Source organism: Serinus canaria, chromosome 12 (genome assembly GCF_022539315.1).
Source record: "Serinus canaria isolate serCan28SL12 chromosome 12, serCan2020, whole genome shotgun sequence".
Taxonomy (NCBI): Eukaryota; Metazoa; Chordata; class Aves; order Passeriformes; family Fringillidae; genus Serinus; species Serinus canaria.
Genome location: NC_066326.1, coordinates 9,264,535 through 9,280,406, shown reverse-complemented (window position 1 = coordinate 9,280,406; position 15,872 = coordinate 9,264,535). Strand labels below are relative to the sequence as shown.

Below are 15,872 nucleotides of genomic sequence, written 5' to 3'. Positions count from 1 at the left end.
TATACACTGGAGGAGAGTTGCACTTCCCAATACCTCTATCCACCCATGGCACCAGTGTACCTCCATCCTCTTGCTTACTTAGCTGCATAAATTAGTTTTCCTACTCCCCATATTCATCCCCAAATTGTTGTTTTTCATTCAAATTCAAATTTTTATGAATAAAAAAAGAGGGAAACACATTTTCTTAAAATCTCTTCATGGACCTCTGCTCCTTTACTCACCAAAATTTTGCTCCTTTGCTCCCCAAAACACCATCAGCAATACTCTCACAGCACAAATCAAAGTTTGTGTGTTGTCTGATAAGGTCTATTTCAACTCTGACTTGTGAGCCTAACACATTGTGTCAAAATGAGTTGAATAGGTTGCCAGTGGCTAACCCACCCAGCTGGTTAGTGGCAGGCTGAGGAGGTGACAGGTAGATGGGCGTCACACACCGACTGTCACATTGGCTCAGAGCAGTGACTCATCACAGGAAATCTGCTGGGCTTCAGCAGGAAACTGAATGAGAAAAGCTGTGGGAAAAGATGGGGAAGAGTTCACAGTGGAGTACAGTGCCCTGACATGAGTTTGAAAAGCTGTCACAACTTTAGGGATGTCTTCCTGGCTGTCACTTACTTGGTGTTGAAGTTCAACAGGTCAAATACTGGACTAGCCCACTGTACAGGGCCACAGCTAATAAAAATATTACATTATCCTACTATACAGAGGGGCTATGAAAAGCCTCTAGAGCCAATTCACTCTAGAGTTAGAATCACATTAAAAAACTTGCACATGGTCATATATTCAGGGAATTCCTCAGCTGTTTTGAAACTGCAGAGGCTGCCATCATCACCTACTCCTCCAGTGCAAGGGCTGCTCTATCAGTGATTTTGCTTTCCATGGTGCTGAACAGGCCTCCCCCTTCTCCATGGGGGCTTTGACAGTGTGTCCATCACACCTGAGCATGGGAGATCTGCCTGCAGAGCAATTCAGTGTTGCTCTTCCTGCACACTGCTGAGCAGCACCTCCAGCCTCCTGTGCTGGGGCTGGATTTCTGTAAGAAGCTCACAGCTGCAGAAGGAGATAACAGTGAAACAAGCCCCCTCACTCTACACTCCTCCAGTCCCTGTCCCTCACTCCCACCTCCGTGCCCTCCACCAGAGCATTGAAACCAGGAATTACCATTGCAGCTTGCAATTAAAAACCATGGTGTGAATTTGCACAAAAGAGAAGCACAGAAAAACGGCACCCCAAGGACTTAAAGCTCACTGAGTGTGTCAGTAGCAAGACAATGAAGGGTAGGCAGGAATCTGCCCCCCCCCGCCCTGCCCAGAAGCCCCTGGAGACAAGCAGCTGCTCCAGGCAACAGTCAGGGAAGCAGATGGGTAGCAGAAGATGGCACTCCCTGGCCAAAAGCCACACTCTCCCTGTTAATTATTCAGAGACAGAAACTGGATGGCATTCACTGCAGTATTGCCTGTCACTGAACTGCCCCAGGCTGTAGTGACCCTTGGCAGGGGCAGCCCCAGCTGCCACAGCAGCACAGGGCTCACCAGAGAGCAAGCCTGGCTCTGGGAGCCAAAGGCACACGGGGCTGTACAGCTCATCCCCAGGCAAGCACACCTACAGCCAGCAAGCCCTGGAGAAACCAGCATTCCAGCCTGGTCTGCACGTTTTGCTTTCTGATCCCCTCACCCATTTACTAACAAGTCCCTGTATAAGCACAGTAACAGTGAAGGAATTATATTAAAGTAGGACAGGATACACCAAAAAGCCAATTACAATGGATATTCCAAGAAAACAACCCGGGAGCCTTCTCTAGACATGTCCAAATAGCCTTGGCAGGTGGTGGGTGGAGGAAAAGCAGAATAAATACAATTAAAGAAGCAAGACAGTTCAGCTTTGTGTTACATGTGAAATGCAGTCTCCAGAGGCTGAGGAAGCAGCATGACTGACTAGAGCAAATTTTGAAATTCCTCAAAGGCAGGTTGCCTAGATGTGCAGCCAGAGCCAGGCTGACAGAAATGCTGCTAACAGCACCGAATTTGCTAGAGAATTATCACTTGGTGTAACGGATGGAAACTAGATTAGATAGCTGGTAAACTCACAGCACAGTTCATTACTGTTCAGGGAATTTTTTATCCACATAAACAGAACTTCTTGTTCTGTCCAGCTCTATGCAATAGACTTGCAACCCTGTGCCAGAAAGACATTTTTGCTCAAATATTTGGCACAATTGGTATAATTATGAATATGAAGATACTAAGCAGAAGAAGGCAGCCATGAAGTTAGACTTAATAACTGCACTTCCATATCTGTTTTGGTCTGGGCATCAAAACCTTTTCAAGTGTAGTCATTACCCATGTTCTGCAGACACAAAGTTTGGGGTATGCAGAGGCTTTCAGGGCGGCACAGAACCCCTCAGTCCCACTAATCTCAAACGACAGAAAAATAATCCATCACTCTGAGAAACTAAATGATAAAATTATTTTGTTGCAAGCCCTGTGCTCAGTCAGGAACACAGGCACAGGACCAAAAGGCCAGTGCCTCAATCCCCAATACCAACCAACTCATCAGTAAGGGCCAGCCACACTGGAATTGCTGCAGTTACCACTGGGCTGCAGCCTTATCTGTTGGGGAGCATGGCAGCTATTTCATGCAGCCAGCTGCTGCTGCACAAGGTGTTTGGGTAGGATGCAAAGGACACAAACTCTGTGAAAGATTTTGGAGTAGCAAAGCATGGCCAGTGAGTTGGAGCATGTTCACAGCATCAATATCCCATCTAAATCCCTGCCATGGGATTTGCAGCTTGCCTGAACTTTGTTTTTGTTTGAAACAACTTGGAGGCAGCACACCAGAGCTCAGCCAGCTGTGGGGACAGGGCCCAAGAGTTTTACCTGCAGCTCCCTTCCAGCTGAGAAGGAACCTCCACAACTTGAAAAGGAGAACCAGAGATGGAGAAAGGCTGAACAAATGATGCTCCCAAGGGGAAGAAGACTGAGACAGCACCACCCCACCTTACATAGACCTATCTACCCTCTAACCTCAAAGGGGAAGTTTGTGAGGGTGTTTTGACAGACATGACTGCATGTACAGTATTGAGATTGACTGCCTCCTATTTCAAGATGAAAGAAACAAAAGAACATTTAATCTAGAAACAAAATATACATTCCCAACTGTGCTCTCTGCTCAGGATTAACACATAACCCTGAGACAAGCTGCTATGAATACTAACATATCCTCCCAGCTCTTCACTACATTCATCCCACTCTGACAGCCCCAGGGAATTTCCCCTGACTTCTAATAATCAGAAGCTATGCATCTGGGGAAGACAGTTTTAATGAGGAAGGCCCCACTCCTGGAATCATCATCATTTCCTGAACACACTTTTCAGTGGAAAAACTGAACCAGAAAAGCACATTGATACCAAGGAAGAAGAGAGCAACTTAGCATCACTAATTTCTGCAAAACTGTCACACTGCCTGACAGTTTGCCTTATTATCTTATTTTTCTCCTTGTTTCTTTGCATCTCATTTGTTGCTAAATCTTCAAGGCCTCTGCTGCAAGGGGATGCAAATGAGGACAAGCCCTCCACCCCCAACCCTACAGTCTACACCCCGCTCCTGTGGTTACAGCTTTCATCAAACTGGGACCAAAGATAAGACTGGAGTCTTCTGGGCACAGACTCTGTACATTCAGATCAACTTTGCCTTGAAAACAGAGAAGAAATTTGAAATGTTTTTTAATAAATGAAAGACAGAAGAAAAAAAAAAATCCAGGTCCATCCTATGGGACCCAAGTGAGATCTCTCAGGCTTTATGTAAGTAGCAGCTCCCCTCTTGGGCTGTATGAGACAATACTCAAATGTGAGCTGGGACCTTTATTTCTTTGTACAGATGAATGAAATGTCACCAGGATGACTAACAGTATCACGTGTACAAGAAAAGGCAACAACACCTGTAATCCAAATAAATACCTTGAAAAGCCTCTGACTAGCAACAAAGCAGCAGCCAATGTTAATATAATTGCTAAAACAGAAGCTCTCTAGTGCTTTTGTTCACTGTGGAAATGAAGCCATTAAAGTAACACAATTTTTTGCTTATAGACAATTTGAAGAACGCAGCATTGAATTTATTTTGTGGCCTCAGCGAGAGGTTTCTACTCATCAAGACACAGCAGCTTAGCTGGTAGGGTCACTGACACCTCCACTTAATGCAGATAAGACATGGATCTAACCCCATCCTAATGCACTGCATTTCCTTGAGCTCAAATACCTTCTCTTTAAATGCAGAATGATCTTGATGCCACATACCTGAAGCTGTCAGAGGAAAATGTTTGAACTAATTTCCCAGTGGAAAGCAGCTCTCCCAACACTCTCAGTGAAATCAGCAAATTTTGCTGAAGCCAGAAAATAGTTTTGGTTGAAAAATGAAGTCCAGTAATTACTAGATGCCAAGTTCATCTAACATTAATGAGGGGGAGAGTCAGTAACAAGGAAATCACCATAACTGCTAAAACAAATTTTACAAACTTATTTAAATTCCTTTATTTTCCAAAGACAAAGAAGAGGAAGAAAATTTGAGACAATAAAAGGCAATTCATTCTTTTGACAAAGCAAACAGACAAAAATTCTACTCAGATTTTAAATGACAAGTTTCATTACATTTTTCTCTCAATGGACAGAGCACAGAACAAGACCAAGAATAACTGGACAAAATGCAGACCCTTCATAGAGAGAATGTTCCATTCCACTGTGTGGTTCAACCAGACTAAGCACTGCAGAAGAGATGTTCCCATTTCCAACAGAGACCATCAGCATGGGATTTATTTTCTCAATCAAATGTTGCCCATGTTCCACTCCCAGTTACACCAGTGTCAGTGCACAGTAGCTATACTCCTTTCAGGAACACAAACAGGTATTGAGATGGTATGACAGCCTTTGGCACAAGACATGAATAGAGAAGCAGTTCCCATACACATGGGATCATCACCAACGTTCACTGGAACATGACACATGGACTTTCAAGAGACCATCATGGGAAAAATGTTTTCCCCTTCCTCTAGAAAAGAGATTTTATCTAGAAAAATCTAAGCCTTCTGCACATAGATCACTGTTCTGAATATCAAGGGCTAGGTCTGACTTTTAAAAGAAATGGCTCCATTTATTGGATGCAGAGCTCCAGAAATGCTGGGTTCACTGCCTTGGGCCTTGTCTACAAAAAGGCAATTGCAATAGAACTCTACCCCTATAATTATTCTACTATATTTTCACCTCTAGTTCACTTCATTTTCAAAATAAATACTTTTATTCTGTTATAATGAAGTCTAATAATTAACAAAACACTCAGTAAAATGGGACTCTTGTAGGAAGGCCTACACAGTCTTAACCATAAAAGAGAACCTGGCATAGAGCTCATGCCCTGGTGGACAGCCTTCTTTTGCCTACCACTAAGCAGCTCTGCCATTTGTGTCTACTTAGAAGAGATAAAGAAATGAAAAAAAGGCACAGCAAATAATTCACCTCAGACTGGTCACACACCCTTATTTAACCTGAGCAATCTTCCTCTCAGTGCAACCCAGAGCATCAGAGGACCTCTGGGTCAGTCACTGTAATCGCAGCTCTGGAACAGTTTCAAAGACCACATCCATTTCTTGGGAATTTCCCATGTGTTTTTCCACTACACTTGGCATGAGTCCATAGAAACACCAACAGGTTTGGAGAACATCAAGCATGGCCTGATTCCAGACAGATCTGGCAATTCTTCTCACTCTGAAATTTTCCTGGCTACCACAATTCATGGTTTCCATCAAGGTCTTCAGCATCCTGAAAGGTTTCCCCCACACTTTCTAACCTTGGCAGCTCTAAAGGAAAAGCATGCCAAACCACTGCAACTGATGCTTTTGTCAGCACTGAGCATCATCACTCAATATTGCTAATAAAGCTTCTTCACAAGAATCCCCACAGAGTAATAGCATAAACAAGAGAGCAGAAGCCACAATGTCCATTCAGTTTCATAAAGCCAGAGCCTGCAGATATAGGAGCACATTCAGGTTCTAAAATCTGGTAGATCACTTCAAAAAGCAAAGTAATTATTAATCTCTGTCTTTAATCAAGTCTCAATGAGGCTTTGGAGTAATTCCATAAAACCTTTGTGGCTTCATCCCCAAGTTGTGCAGGACTTCTCAATCAATCAGAGTTACAATTTCAGGCTGCTGAAGTATGGGATCAAAAGCAGCAGCCCAAAGTCAGAGCAGTGTGACAGCAGCAAGGAGGGGAGCACTGAGCCCAGTGCTCGGGTGCCTTGAGTGAGTTATTACTCACTCAATGGGTGCCAAATCCCCATCAGCATATTAATGAGTGAAAAAAGACCCCATCAAAGTCTAGCAGGATTTGCTCAGCTGTTCCATCAGGTTGATAAGTGAGCATTATCCCTTAAGCATTACCACCACAGCCTTCATGCAATCCTAATTCCTCACCACACTTCATTGGAGGGTCAGAACCTCTATTTTTACATTTTGTTTAAAAGCAGTGGCCTGTATAACGAGTATTACCAACAAACAGGAGCCCATAAATTCCTGAGCTCTGTGTGAGCAAGTCCTCATCTCTGATAAAGCTTGGACACACTGTAAAGCAAAAGCATCACATGCAGAAACACATTAATACACCACATACAGTGGACAGATGTAACAGCCCTTCAGCTGTACCATTGCAACTGCACACTAAGTGACAGCTACACAACCAAATTTCTTTACTTATCATTAAGTGCCAGTATAATAGATCATGTCATTGTAGGTTTGGACAAAAGGACTCCATAAAGCAATGTATTTAAATGGAATAGATTCAATCTGGCACTAAAAGATGGTCCTAAGACAACTTGATAACAACAAAACAACCTTTCCAAATGACTGAATTATTTCTGATATGGTAAGCGCAAGAAAAAACACTATATTTTAAACAGCAGAATAGTTCAACTGATTTGAAGTTATGCACACTATACCATTTGCAAGATCAAAATGTTTATGGGTAAGTGAACAAAAGACAACTCACATTATTTTTAGCAGTTATTCTGTTTTAGTTATTCTACAAATCACATGCATATCACAAAAAACACAGAACCCATTGAAAGATCTAATTTTCTGCTAATCATGCAAACCCAGCACATTTCCATCTTAGTGGGATGTTTCACCCTGATGCATGTGAATAAGTAAAGAAGAATCCCACTTCTAGTCATGGACATAGTTTCAGAGCTATTGAGCAAAACATCCCAGTACATTGTTCTGAGGAACTGAATAAAAACCTGATGTCCATAGCCCAGCTGTTACAAGCCTTCTCCAAACAGACTGTTGAGATATTTTTACCTTCCTATTATAAAAATTTAAATAGCTCTGCCAAAACCATGAAAATCCACCCCCCTGCTAAATTTTCCCCAGGGTCCCACTCCTGCCAAACTGTACCTGCAACAAGACAGGGCAGCCAAGAAAGGGAGATCTTCCAATGTTTTTTTTTTTTTTACTTTGTTTCCCTCATCCTGCAAATCAACCTGCACCATGAAAGATTTTCCTTTCCATGCACCACAGGACACCTCTGCCCACGGCTGCACAGCAGCAAAATGCCCCTATATGCTCCTACAGCTGTTTCCAAGGTAACAAGCACAAAGCTGTATACAAGGGAAGGAAGCAAATAGCAGCAACATAACCCTGCTATATTGTCACTTTTTGAAGCAAGTCTGACTTGTCTCTTTCCCCTTCCCCTCCTTGCCACCTGCCTCATGATTTAAGCAAGGGTTAGATAACTCACTTCACATTTTATAATCCCATTACCTCAGTCTTTCATAAGGTTTGGTTTTGATTTTTTATTTTTATAAAAGTCATCATACTGGAGTTTTAAAGGTGAGAGTCAAATTTTCTGCTTTTACTCAGGATAAACCACCTGGGAGAGGAAGGAGAATTGTATCAACAGCCTAAATTTACACTGGAACTCTGTATTCCCTCCTCCTAAAAGCAGAAAAATATCTCAGGTTAAGCAAAGGATGCCTGCCCATAACCATGGCCCATCTTACACAAGTCTCATCTGCCTAGCTAACACTGCTTTTCCCCAGTTTGGATAAAAGTATCTCCACTTCTCAGTCTGCAGATACAGTTTATCCTTTCTAGACACACAGTTTCCACATCCACTCAGATGTGCCAAAAACAGACTTTCCCACCTGCCCACATACATTCTCGCTACCAAAGCGGAAATTAGCCTTTGCTTCTTCTGCTACTGAAAGCCTTGGAGCAGCAAGAATGCAATTCAAATCCTTCAGTCCCCGCACAGAGAACAGCAACAGGAGGCGTGGAAACTGGGATGGAAAAGGGTGTGGCTTGGCCAACTAGTTCTCATCATTGCCTCAAAAGAGCAGATGAGTTATCAGGGAGAGAAATCAGCAGAAGATCTGGTCACAAAGCTCTGCACACACAGTGATGGACAGAAAGCCAGACAATATGCTTTAACCTCTTCTTTCAGGTCTGAGACAACCCCACAGTAAGGCAGGGAGGAGCTGATGAACTCCACGATTTTGGAGTAACAGATCTGTTATCAATGCAGGCTAGAGGAAACACATTTTCCACCAAATATTTCTAAGTCATGGACATCATTTTTTTTTTCTTGCATGAAACACATCCCATCTACAAGTTTCTTAGTAGTGGAGAGCACCAACACATTATATAATGAACATTCTGCATACTGGCCAGAAGTCACTTCCATCTTCCAGGAGACAGAAATTTTAAGGCAAAACATGCAGTAAGAGACTTGCTGTGCATGATATTTGAAATGGCAACCATACTTCAGCACAGTTTGTGTGTACCTTGCATTTTCCTTTATGACTTACCACAGCTGACCTTTTCTACCAACTGTGATTAATGAAGCTTCCAATTCATCATCTCTGAATGGCTCCAAATTGCAAGAGGTGCTCATCACTTTAATATTCAGTAACCAAAATATACCACTCTTCTAATTACAATCGTGCCCCTGCTGAACACCAGGACATTTCCTTTGGAAGCTTAAGTACTACGGTCCTCAGAGGAAGTGAACAAATTGATGGGCTAGAGTACACACACCTGGGGAAAAGCTTCGGCATCAAAAAAAGCCAAACCTATCACAACCACATAGGCATAGAGATGCCAACTAGGCAGACATAATTTGCTCTGAATAAAGAAAAACAGAAGTCAATATTTCTTCATATCCTGGTTGGAGGTTAGTTTGCAAAATCAAAATCTGAACAGTGCAGACATTTCTTGCAGTGTTGTTATGGAATGGTTTGGGTTGGAAGGAACCTTAAAGATCATCTAGTTCCAATCCTGCTGTCACAGACAGGGACACGTCATGATGCAAAACCTTCTCTTACGTACCTGTTAACACTGCAGTGCTACAAAAACATTACCAAATAATTCCTCTGCTGCCCCTACAGAGGTATATGCTATAACACAACCACCAAATCAGTTGCCTTGCAGAAAAGGGAAAGAAGCTCCCTCCAAGCTCGGCTAATCTTCTACACAGCATATCAGCTCAAGCCTGCAAGATTTATCCAATCAGATAAGCGATTCTGTGATTAAATGGCACCTTCCTAAGACTGACTACTCTGTGAACCACCCACAGAAATAAAGCAATGTACTCAAAGGGACACACCAGCCACAGACTCACTGCAGTGCTGGGACTGAAATCAGAGGGAAGAGGGGTGACAAGGAAAGGCTTTACATAGAGGCAGACACAAGAGCCAGTACATACACGTATGAAGTCACAGATAAAGTAACCCAGCACAGCTGTACATCAAAGATGTCCCTGCTGTGAATGTTTAATAAGGCTCCCAGAGCCACCCTGATCCAATGGTGCAAAAGCATCCGTGCCAGCTGCAGCAAGGCAGCGTTACAAAGCACTGCACCATAACAGGGCTGAATTCATGCCAACAGGTCTCAGTGTGTTGAGTAGGGGATTGATTCACTCTTCTACAGGACAAGATTTTTAACAGCTCTATCTCAGGTGGATGGATGCTCCAGGGGGATGCCATAGTCTTAGAGCAACCCAGCAGCAGAAATAGATGGTGCTCTCCCAAAGCAGTGGGACCCAGAAATCAGCATCAGAAAGGCACAGCAGCTTAATAACTCTGTCCTAACACCTTGCAGGGGATCTAATAGCACAATTTCTCTCTATGCTTATTAACCAGCAGGTTCAGAGAATTCCACACAGAATTATTTACGCACACGAAATTCTGCAACAGTGCCTCTTCATATATTTGTTAAGTCTGTTTGCAGATTAGAACAGTCTAGAGAGGTAGTCTGGGAAGGGGTCCAAAGGAAAAGCCTGCCATTAGCTACTTTGCACAAAACCAGCAGTTTTATAAAACACACATTCCTGCTTGTTTCTGCCAGTCCCGGATCAACTCTTGCACCCAGGTCCCATGAGAGCACAGGAGAAACGCACTTGATTTCCGAGACATAACTTTCCCCACCACTCTCATCCCTGTTCATCTACAAAGACAGGAGCCGGAGTGCAACATTTAAACCTCCCTTACGCTGTGCCACCTTGTGGATGTCTTCTCACTGCTTTTATGAGCCGCAGGTCCAACATTTATTTAACATCACACTCTTTAGCATGTAAACAAAAAAATTCACAGTCACTGTGAGCAACAGTAAGCGGCACAATAGGAATTAGATTACCGTGACACGTTCTCTGTGCAATTTACAAACCCTTTATTCCCCAGGTGGAGCTGGCGCTAGGGAAAATTACTGGCTGAAAACAGCATCACCAGCACCTTTAGAAAGTTGGGGCTCAGGTACTACAAGCCTCTCTAAATAGCCAAAAAGGACCGCGCAGCCACCTCGCGCTCAGGTTTGCCCCCACCGCGCGAAGAAAAATAAACAAAAGCAGAAACCAAGCAAGCCCGGGAATGGAAAGGAAGACTGGCTGCGGCAAAGTTTATCGGCACGAAGAGCATCCCCCCTCCAGTCCTTTCATCCGCGGAGCTCCATGCCAGCATAGGATCATCCCCCTCTCAGAGGGACATCCATCACCACCACCACCCCCCCAAAGAGTAACGGAAAAGGGGAGGCGGAGGGTAATTCCGAGCACCTCCAGCTCTCCTTTCCCCCCGCCGCGCTCACCGTCCTCTTGCATCCGCTGCAGGCACAGGGCGAGGCTCTTCCTCCAGCCCGGCATCGCGGCAGCGCTGCCGCCCCCCGGGGCAGCGGCGTGGCTGGAGGGGCCCGGGGGGCCCGGCGGGAGCGGCGGGCGCTGCCGAGCGCGGCCGGGCTCCCCGGCGCTTTATGGCCGGGCGGTGCATGCGGCGGCGGGGCCGGGGCCGGGCGGGGGAGCGCTGCCCGCCCCCGCCTGCGCACAGCCCCGGGCCGCCCGCCGCGCAGGTGCGCTCCCCCCGCCGCCGAGGGCGGGGAACGGCAAACTCGGGGAAGCGGGGTAGAGAAATTGTGTCAATATGTATAGATTGTATATTTTTTTTCCCCCGGGGGGGACTGCGTAGCTAAAATGGGCCCCGCCTACAAACATGTGCCGGGCTCCGACCCACACCGGCACCCTGGGGGTCCCAAATCTCCGGCTGACGTTGGCCAGATATATGCCCAGGAAAGATATGGAGAGCACACTGCTCCCATTCTACATTCTCGTTACAGCTCCAGCCTGGCGCCTCTTCCTTTCACCGAGCGGCAGCTGCCTGGCAGCCCCGCACAGGTGCACGCATTGAAGCGTGTGTTTATCCTGAAGTTGGGTTCTCTCGTAAATAAAGTTTCACAGCAGCCAGGCTGATCTATTTCGTGTTTTTTCACTACCACTTTCAAGTAGCTGAAGTGTATGGGGGAAAGTTACAACCATCTTTTCAATTACTCAATAGTCCAGAGGTTTCAGCACTTTTACATGGACACAAAGGAGATGCTTTATTGCATATGCCAGGGCATTCCTGTTTTTAATTTCCTGGGGGCAACATATCTCTGCAATCACTAGCAGCTTTTTTTGTTCTTCATGAGGTCTTTTATTAGCTATCTGGTAGGTCTCATTCTGCATCTCTGCCTCCCTTTGTGAGAGTTATTACATTATGTGCAACATCTGCTATAATCTAAAATATTAGGGGCCAAGTTCTCCTTGGGATTGCATGAGCTAATTCCAGTTTCAGAGGCTGGTGTGTCACACCACTCAGATGGAACAGGGAAGCTATAACAGCAAGAGAATGCATCCATATGGACCTTGGTTTTTCAGTTCAGCCTTTCTGTCCCTACCTGCATGAAAAGCAGCTGTTGTAGGACAGCCTAGCACCCTGCCAAGGGGCAGCAGCTTCCCCCTCTGTGCTCTGCTCACATCTGAGAAGCATTTGCCATTTAGGGAGCTGCCAGCCAAGTGTGGCATGGCACATGCCAAGCTGGGCAACAGGAGTCTGGCAACCTTTACAGTGCCTGGTGGAATTGGAAGAGGCTCAACACAAGGGTACTTGGGAATCTTCTTGAAACAACCTCCTAAAGCTCTGAACACACCAAGGGAGAAAATCTGTTCCTCCAGGAAGGGGCAAAAGCAGAAATCTGTGACTTTAGGGCAGTCTGGGGGATGAGAATGTTAACTGAGGTACTTGAGTTACAGGCCTACAGTTAAATTAGCTTCTCCCCCTGCCCCCAAGTTCTTGAAGAGCAATGTGGGAGCTGGGCTGCAGAGGATCTGCTGAAGTTATTATTGTAGCATGCTTTTGCAGTGAGTTAAGCTGGGGTGACTGTAAACTCATGAGAACAGACAGTATTCTTCATTTGAGCATAAGAGTTTGCAGCAGGCAGAGGCAGACAGCAGCATGCAATGCCCTAGGACTGCATGAGAGGTTCCTACCACAGCAGAGAGCAGCACTGTACAGGCTGATTCCTTTCCATATTTCTAACCAGAGTTACCCATCAGTTTAAAGGACAGTGATGGGAGTGATGGCACCTGAAGGCTTATTCCAGCCAGCTGGAGCAATCACTTCTAAGAGAGATTGTCTGAGGACTGTTGGCAGCAGGAGCACAGATATAGCTCAAACCTGCTATACCCCACTAGCAGCACAGAAAAATTCACAGACATAAAAATATATTTTTGCCCACATTTACCTTCATAATTAGAAACATAAGAAGGGATTGACTCCCCACCCAGTTAAACTTCTTAAAGAGCTCCTTTCCTTGTGCTAAATACACAGCTTGTTCCCTGGAGGAAAACACAACACCCCCTCCATCACCACCCCTTCCCTGCAATTTCTTTGTACTTTTGGGACTCACAACAAACCTCAACTCCACAGCTGGATTGGATCAGGGCACATCATGCTAATTTATAGAAAGTTTGTGATATGCCCCAAACATTCTGATAGCACAACTCAGAAGCTTTTTTGAGAAGGACTAATCTGAAGCCAGGATGCATCCTGGGGAAAGGAAATTATGCTTCTTCAATAGTTAAAATGCAGCACACAGAGACAAGTGCTGTTGAGTTATATGACTAACTCAACCACCCACACAGGCAAATCACCTGCATGTCTGTGCCTTGATTTCCTCAGTTGTATTTTATAATTGCATGATGACAACCAGATTCTGGGCATTAGAAAATTATTTCCAGGAAAGTGATTGCTATTGATCTAATATTGTTCTCAGGAAAAGTAATGAGAATCTGAAACAAACACGATAGAAGAAGGAGCTCTTAAAAGTAAGGTTAAATTGACACTTTTTGTACCTAAAACCTCATCTGGTTTTGCCATTTACACTGGTTGTTCTCACAAAAGACTCTTTCCCTGAAGTGTCTTTAGACTGTCATGGCTACAGCAGTACTGCTTTTTAATGGACACTACTACCACAGAAATAATTAAATGTGAAAATAGCAAGCATATTACTAGATGAAAACACAGCTCAGAGATCTTAAGAATCAAATTTGACATATCCATTATTGTAGAAAGAGCCAAAGCTAGCATGGCGAGATTTTCTTGAGCACTAACTTCAGTACTCACACGGGACACTGGTTTAGAGAAAATGAAAGATACCTAGAAGTACCAGTAGGGAATTCATAAGCAGAATCAATGTAAGACAAATTCATGGTACTTCTCTGGAGGGAAGTCATGGAAGGATATTTTAAGCAGCAGAAAGTCCATAGAAAACTTCAGAAATTAATAGCCATGTCACTGAGCAATGCTAACCTGTCTGTATAACTTAAATGTCCAGACCCAGGATTTTAGGCACCACTGTGACGTGGATACTGCCACAACTTTAGAAGGCACTGCTGTCCTCCCCATCCTGCAGAAATGGTTGTCAAACAAAATTTGTAGGCAGAGAATCCTCTTTGGCCACATGCCCCAGGACAGGATGACCTGGTTTGATCAGCTGAGGACTTTACTGTGCCCCACTCACTGGCTGCTTCAAGCAGCTGGTGGTCCTTGCCCCACTGAGGAACACAGACTACAGCATGACTAAAGTCCCAGCTGCTCCTAAGCTGGGCAAAAGGAAAGGTCTCTGCCCTGCAGTTTGTGCAGCCTAAATAGGCAGCATGGCTCAGTACAAAAACCAAGATTTCCCTTCATGTGTATTGGGGTATCTCTCTAGGGCTGGAGGAACAATGGGAGGTCTTGAATTAGAGGTTTGCTCTTAATGGGTTGCAGAGAACATGGTCTCTATGGTCCTGGCTAGATTCAAACTCTACCTCTCCCTCCCTGCAGTTTTCAGTGGCACTTCAGAGGGGATAGTTGGCTCCACTGTGCTTTACATACCACTATAGCCATAAGAAAAAAAAAAATTAAAATACCAAGTTTTCCAGTCTCAGGAGCTGGCATCTGAGCAATGGATCAGGACTGTCAAAGCTTTGAAATCAGGATTTGCAAATGGGATGGGTCTCACCTCTCCTGCACGCTGCATGCACATGGTGGATGATAGACAGTGATGCCATTGTGTGGTGAGAGGAGGTTCCCATGTTAAAGTCCCATTTTCCTGCAGGGGTTAAGGGAGAATGGAGAATGTCCCAGCTTTTTAGCTTCCATTTTGTCCTTGAACTTTTTGCCTCCAGACAGCTCCAGCTCAAACTCTCCTGTCATGGGTTCCCTCACTCTGAGGGTCACTCATTTCATCATCTCACAAGAGTAAGCTGGCTCCCTGCAACAAGGAAAGTCAGGGAAATGAGTCAATCTTCACTTTCAGCCCCAAACCAAGTGACTTAAGAGCTCTCCTCTTGCCATGTCTGAATCCATGAGGAGCTGGCACTTGGGAGACTCTTAGGAGTGGTGTTCTGTCCACCCACCATTCCCAGCATCTTGAGTGAAGATGTATCACTAGTGAGGTGGCACCACCAGTGAGGTGGCATTGCTTCAACACTGATCTGGAGGCATCATGAAACCCTCTGGGGAAACAGAGAGGATTGTGGGCTCCCTCCCCTCCATATTGGCCTGGTGCTACTGCCAAGCAGCACTCAATAGTTAAGATCAAGCTAGAAATTACTTTGACCTATGTAATCCTACACAAAGGAAATCTATTTAGGTGTCCAGAATAATCTTTTCCTTTCTCACTCCCACTCCTAGACTTAATTAAGTAAAAGATAAATTTACTTTCTCTACCAAGGCTGGACTACTATGCTGAGTATTCAAGCAGTGCATCCTGTATCCTTGCAGCTGTTCGTGGAGAAGGCAGGGACTATAGGAAATTTATTTCCATCCCGCTGTGATATGTAAATAGCACGTGGCTGCATTAATGCTGAGCCAGCCTCTACTTTCACCTCTCAGGCCCATGGAAGGGTAGTGGGGATATAGAGCATCAATCTCTGTCACAGCACAGCCTCGCAATGGGTTTGTCTCACTCACTGCTACACTCACTTTTATACCAATACAGAGCAGTGAGATCATGGAATTTGATAACGATCCTGTCATGGTAGAAGG

General features: G+C 44.8%; 1 protein-coding gene across 2 annotated transcripts in view; it reads right to left on the bottom strand.

Annotated features, from left to right (window-relative positions):
- The window catches only part of GRIP2 (glutamate receptor interacting protein 2), a 261,679-nt gene that overhangs the window by 240,130 nt on the left and 5,677 nt on the right, over positions 1–15,872 (bottom strand). Inside the window, exon 1 of one of the 2 annotated variants that reach the window (XM_050979132.1) lies at positions 11,116–11,198. The exons of the other annotated variant lie outside the window; for it this stretch is intronic. Within the exon in view, the coding sequence (XP_050835089.1) occupies positions 11,116–11,170 (55 nt within the window). The 5' untranslated portion in view covers positions 11,171–11,198. Of the gene's footprint in view, positions 1–11,115; positions 11,199–15,872 lie in introns of those variants that run through there. 2 annotated transcript variants of the gene reach the window in all.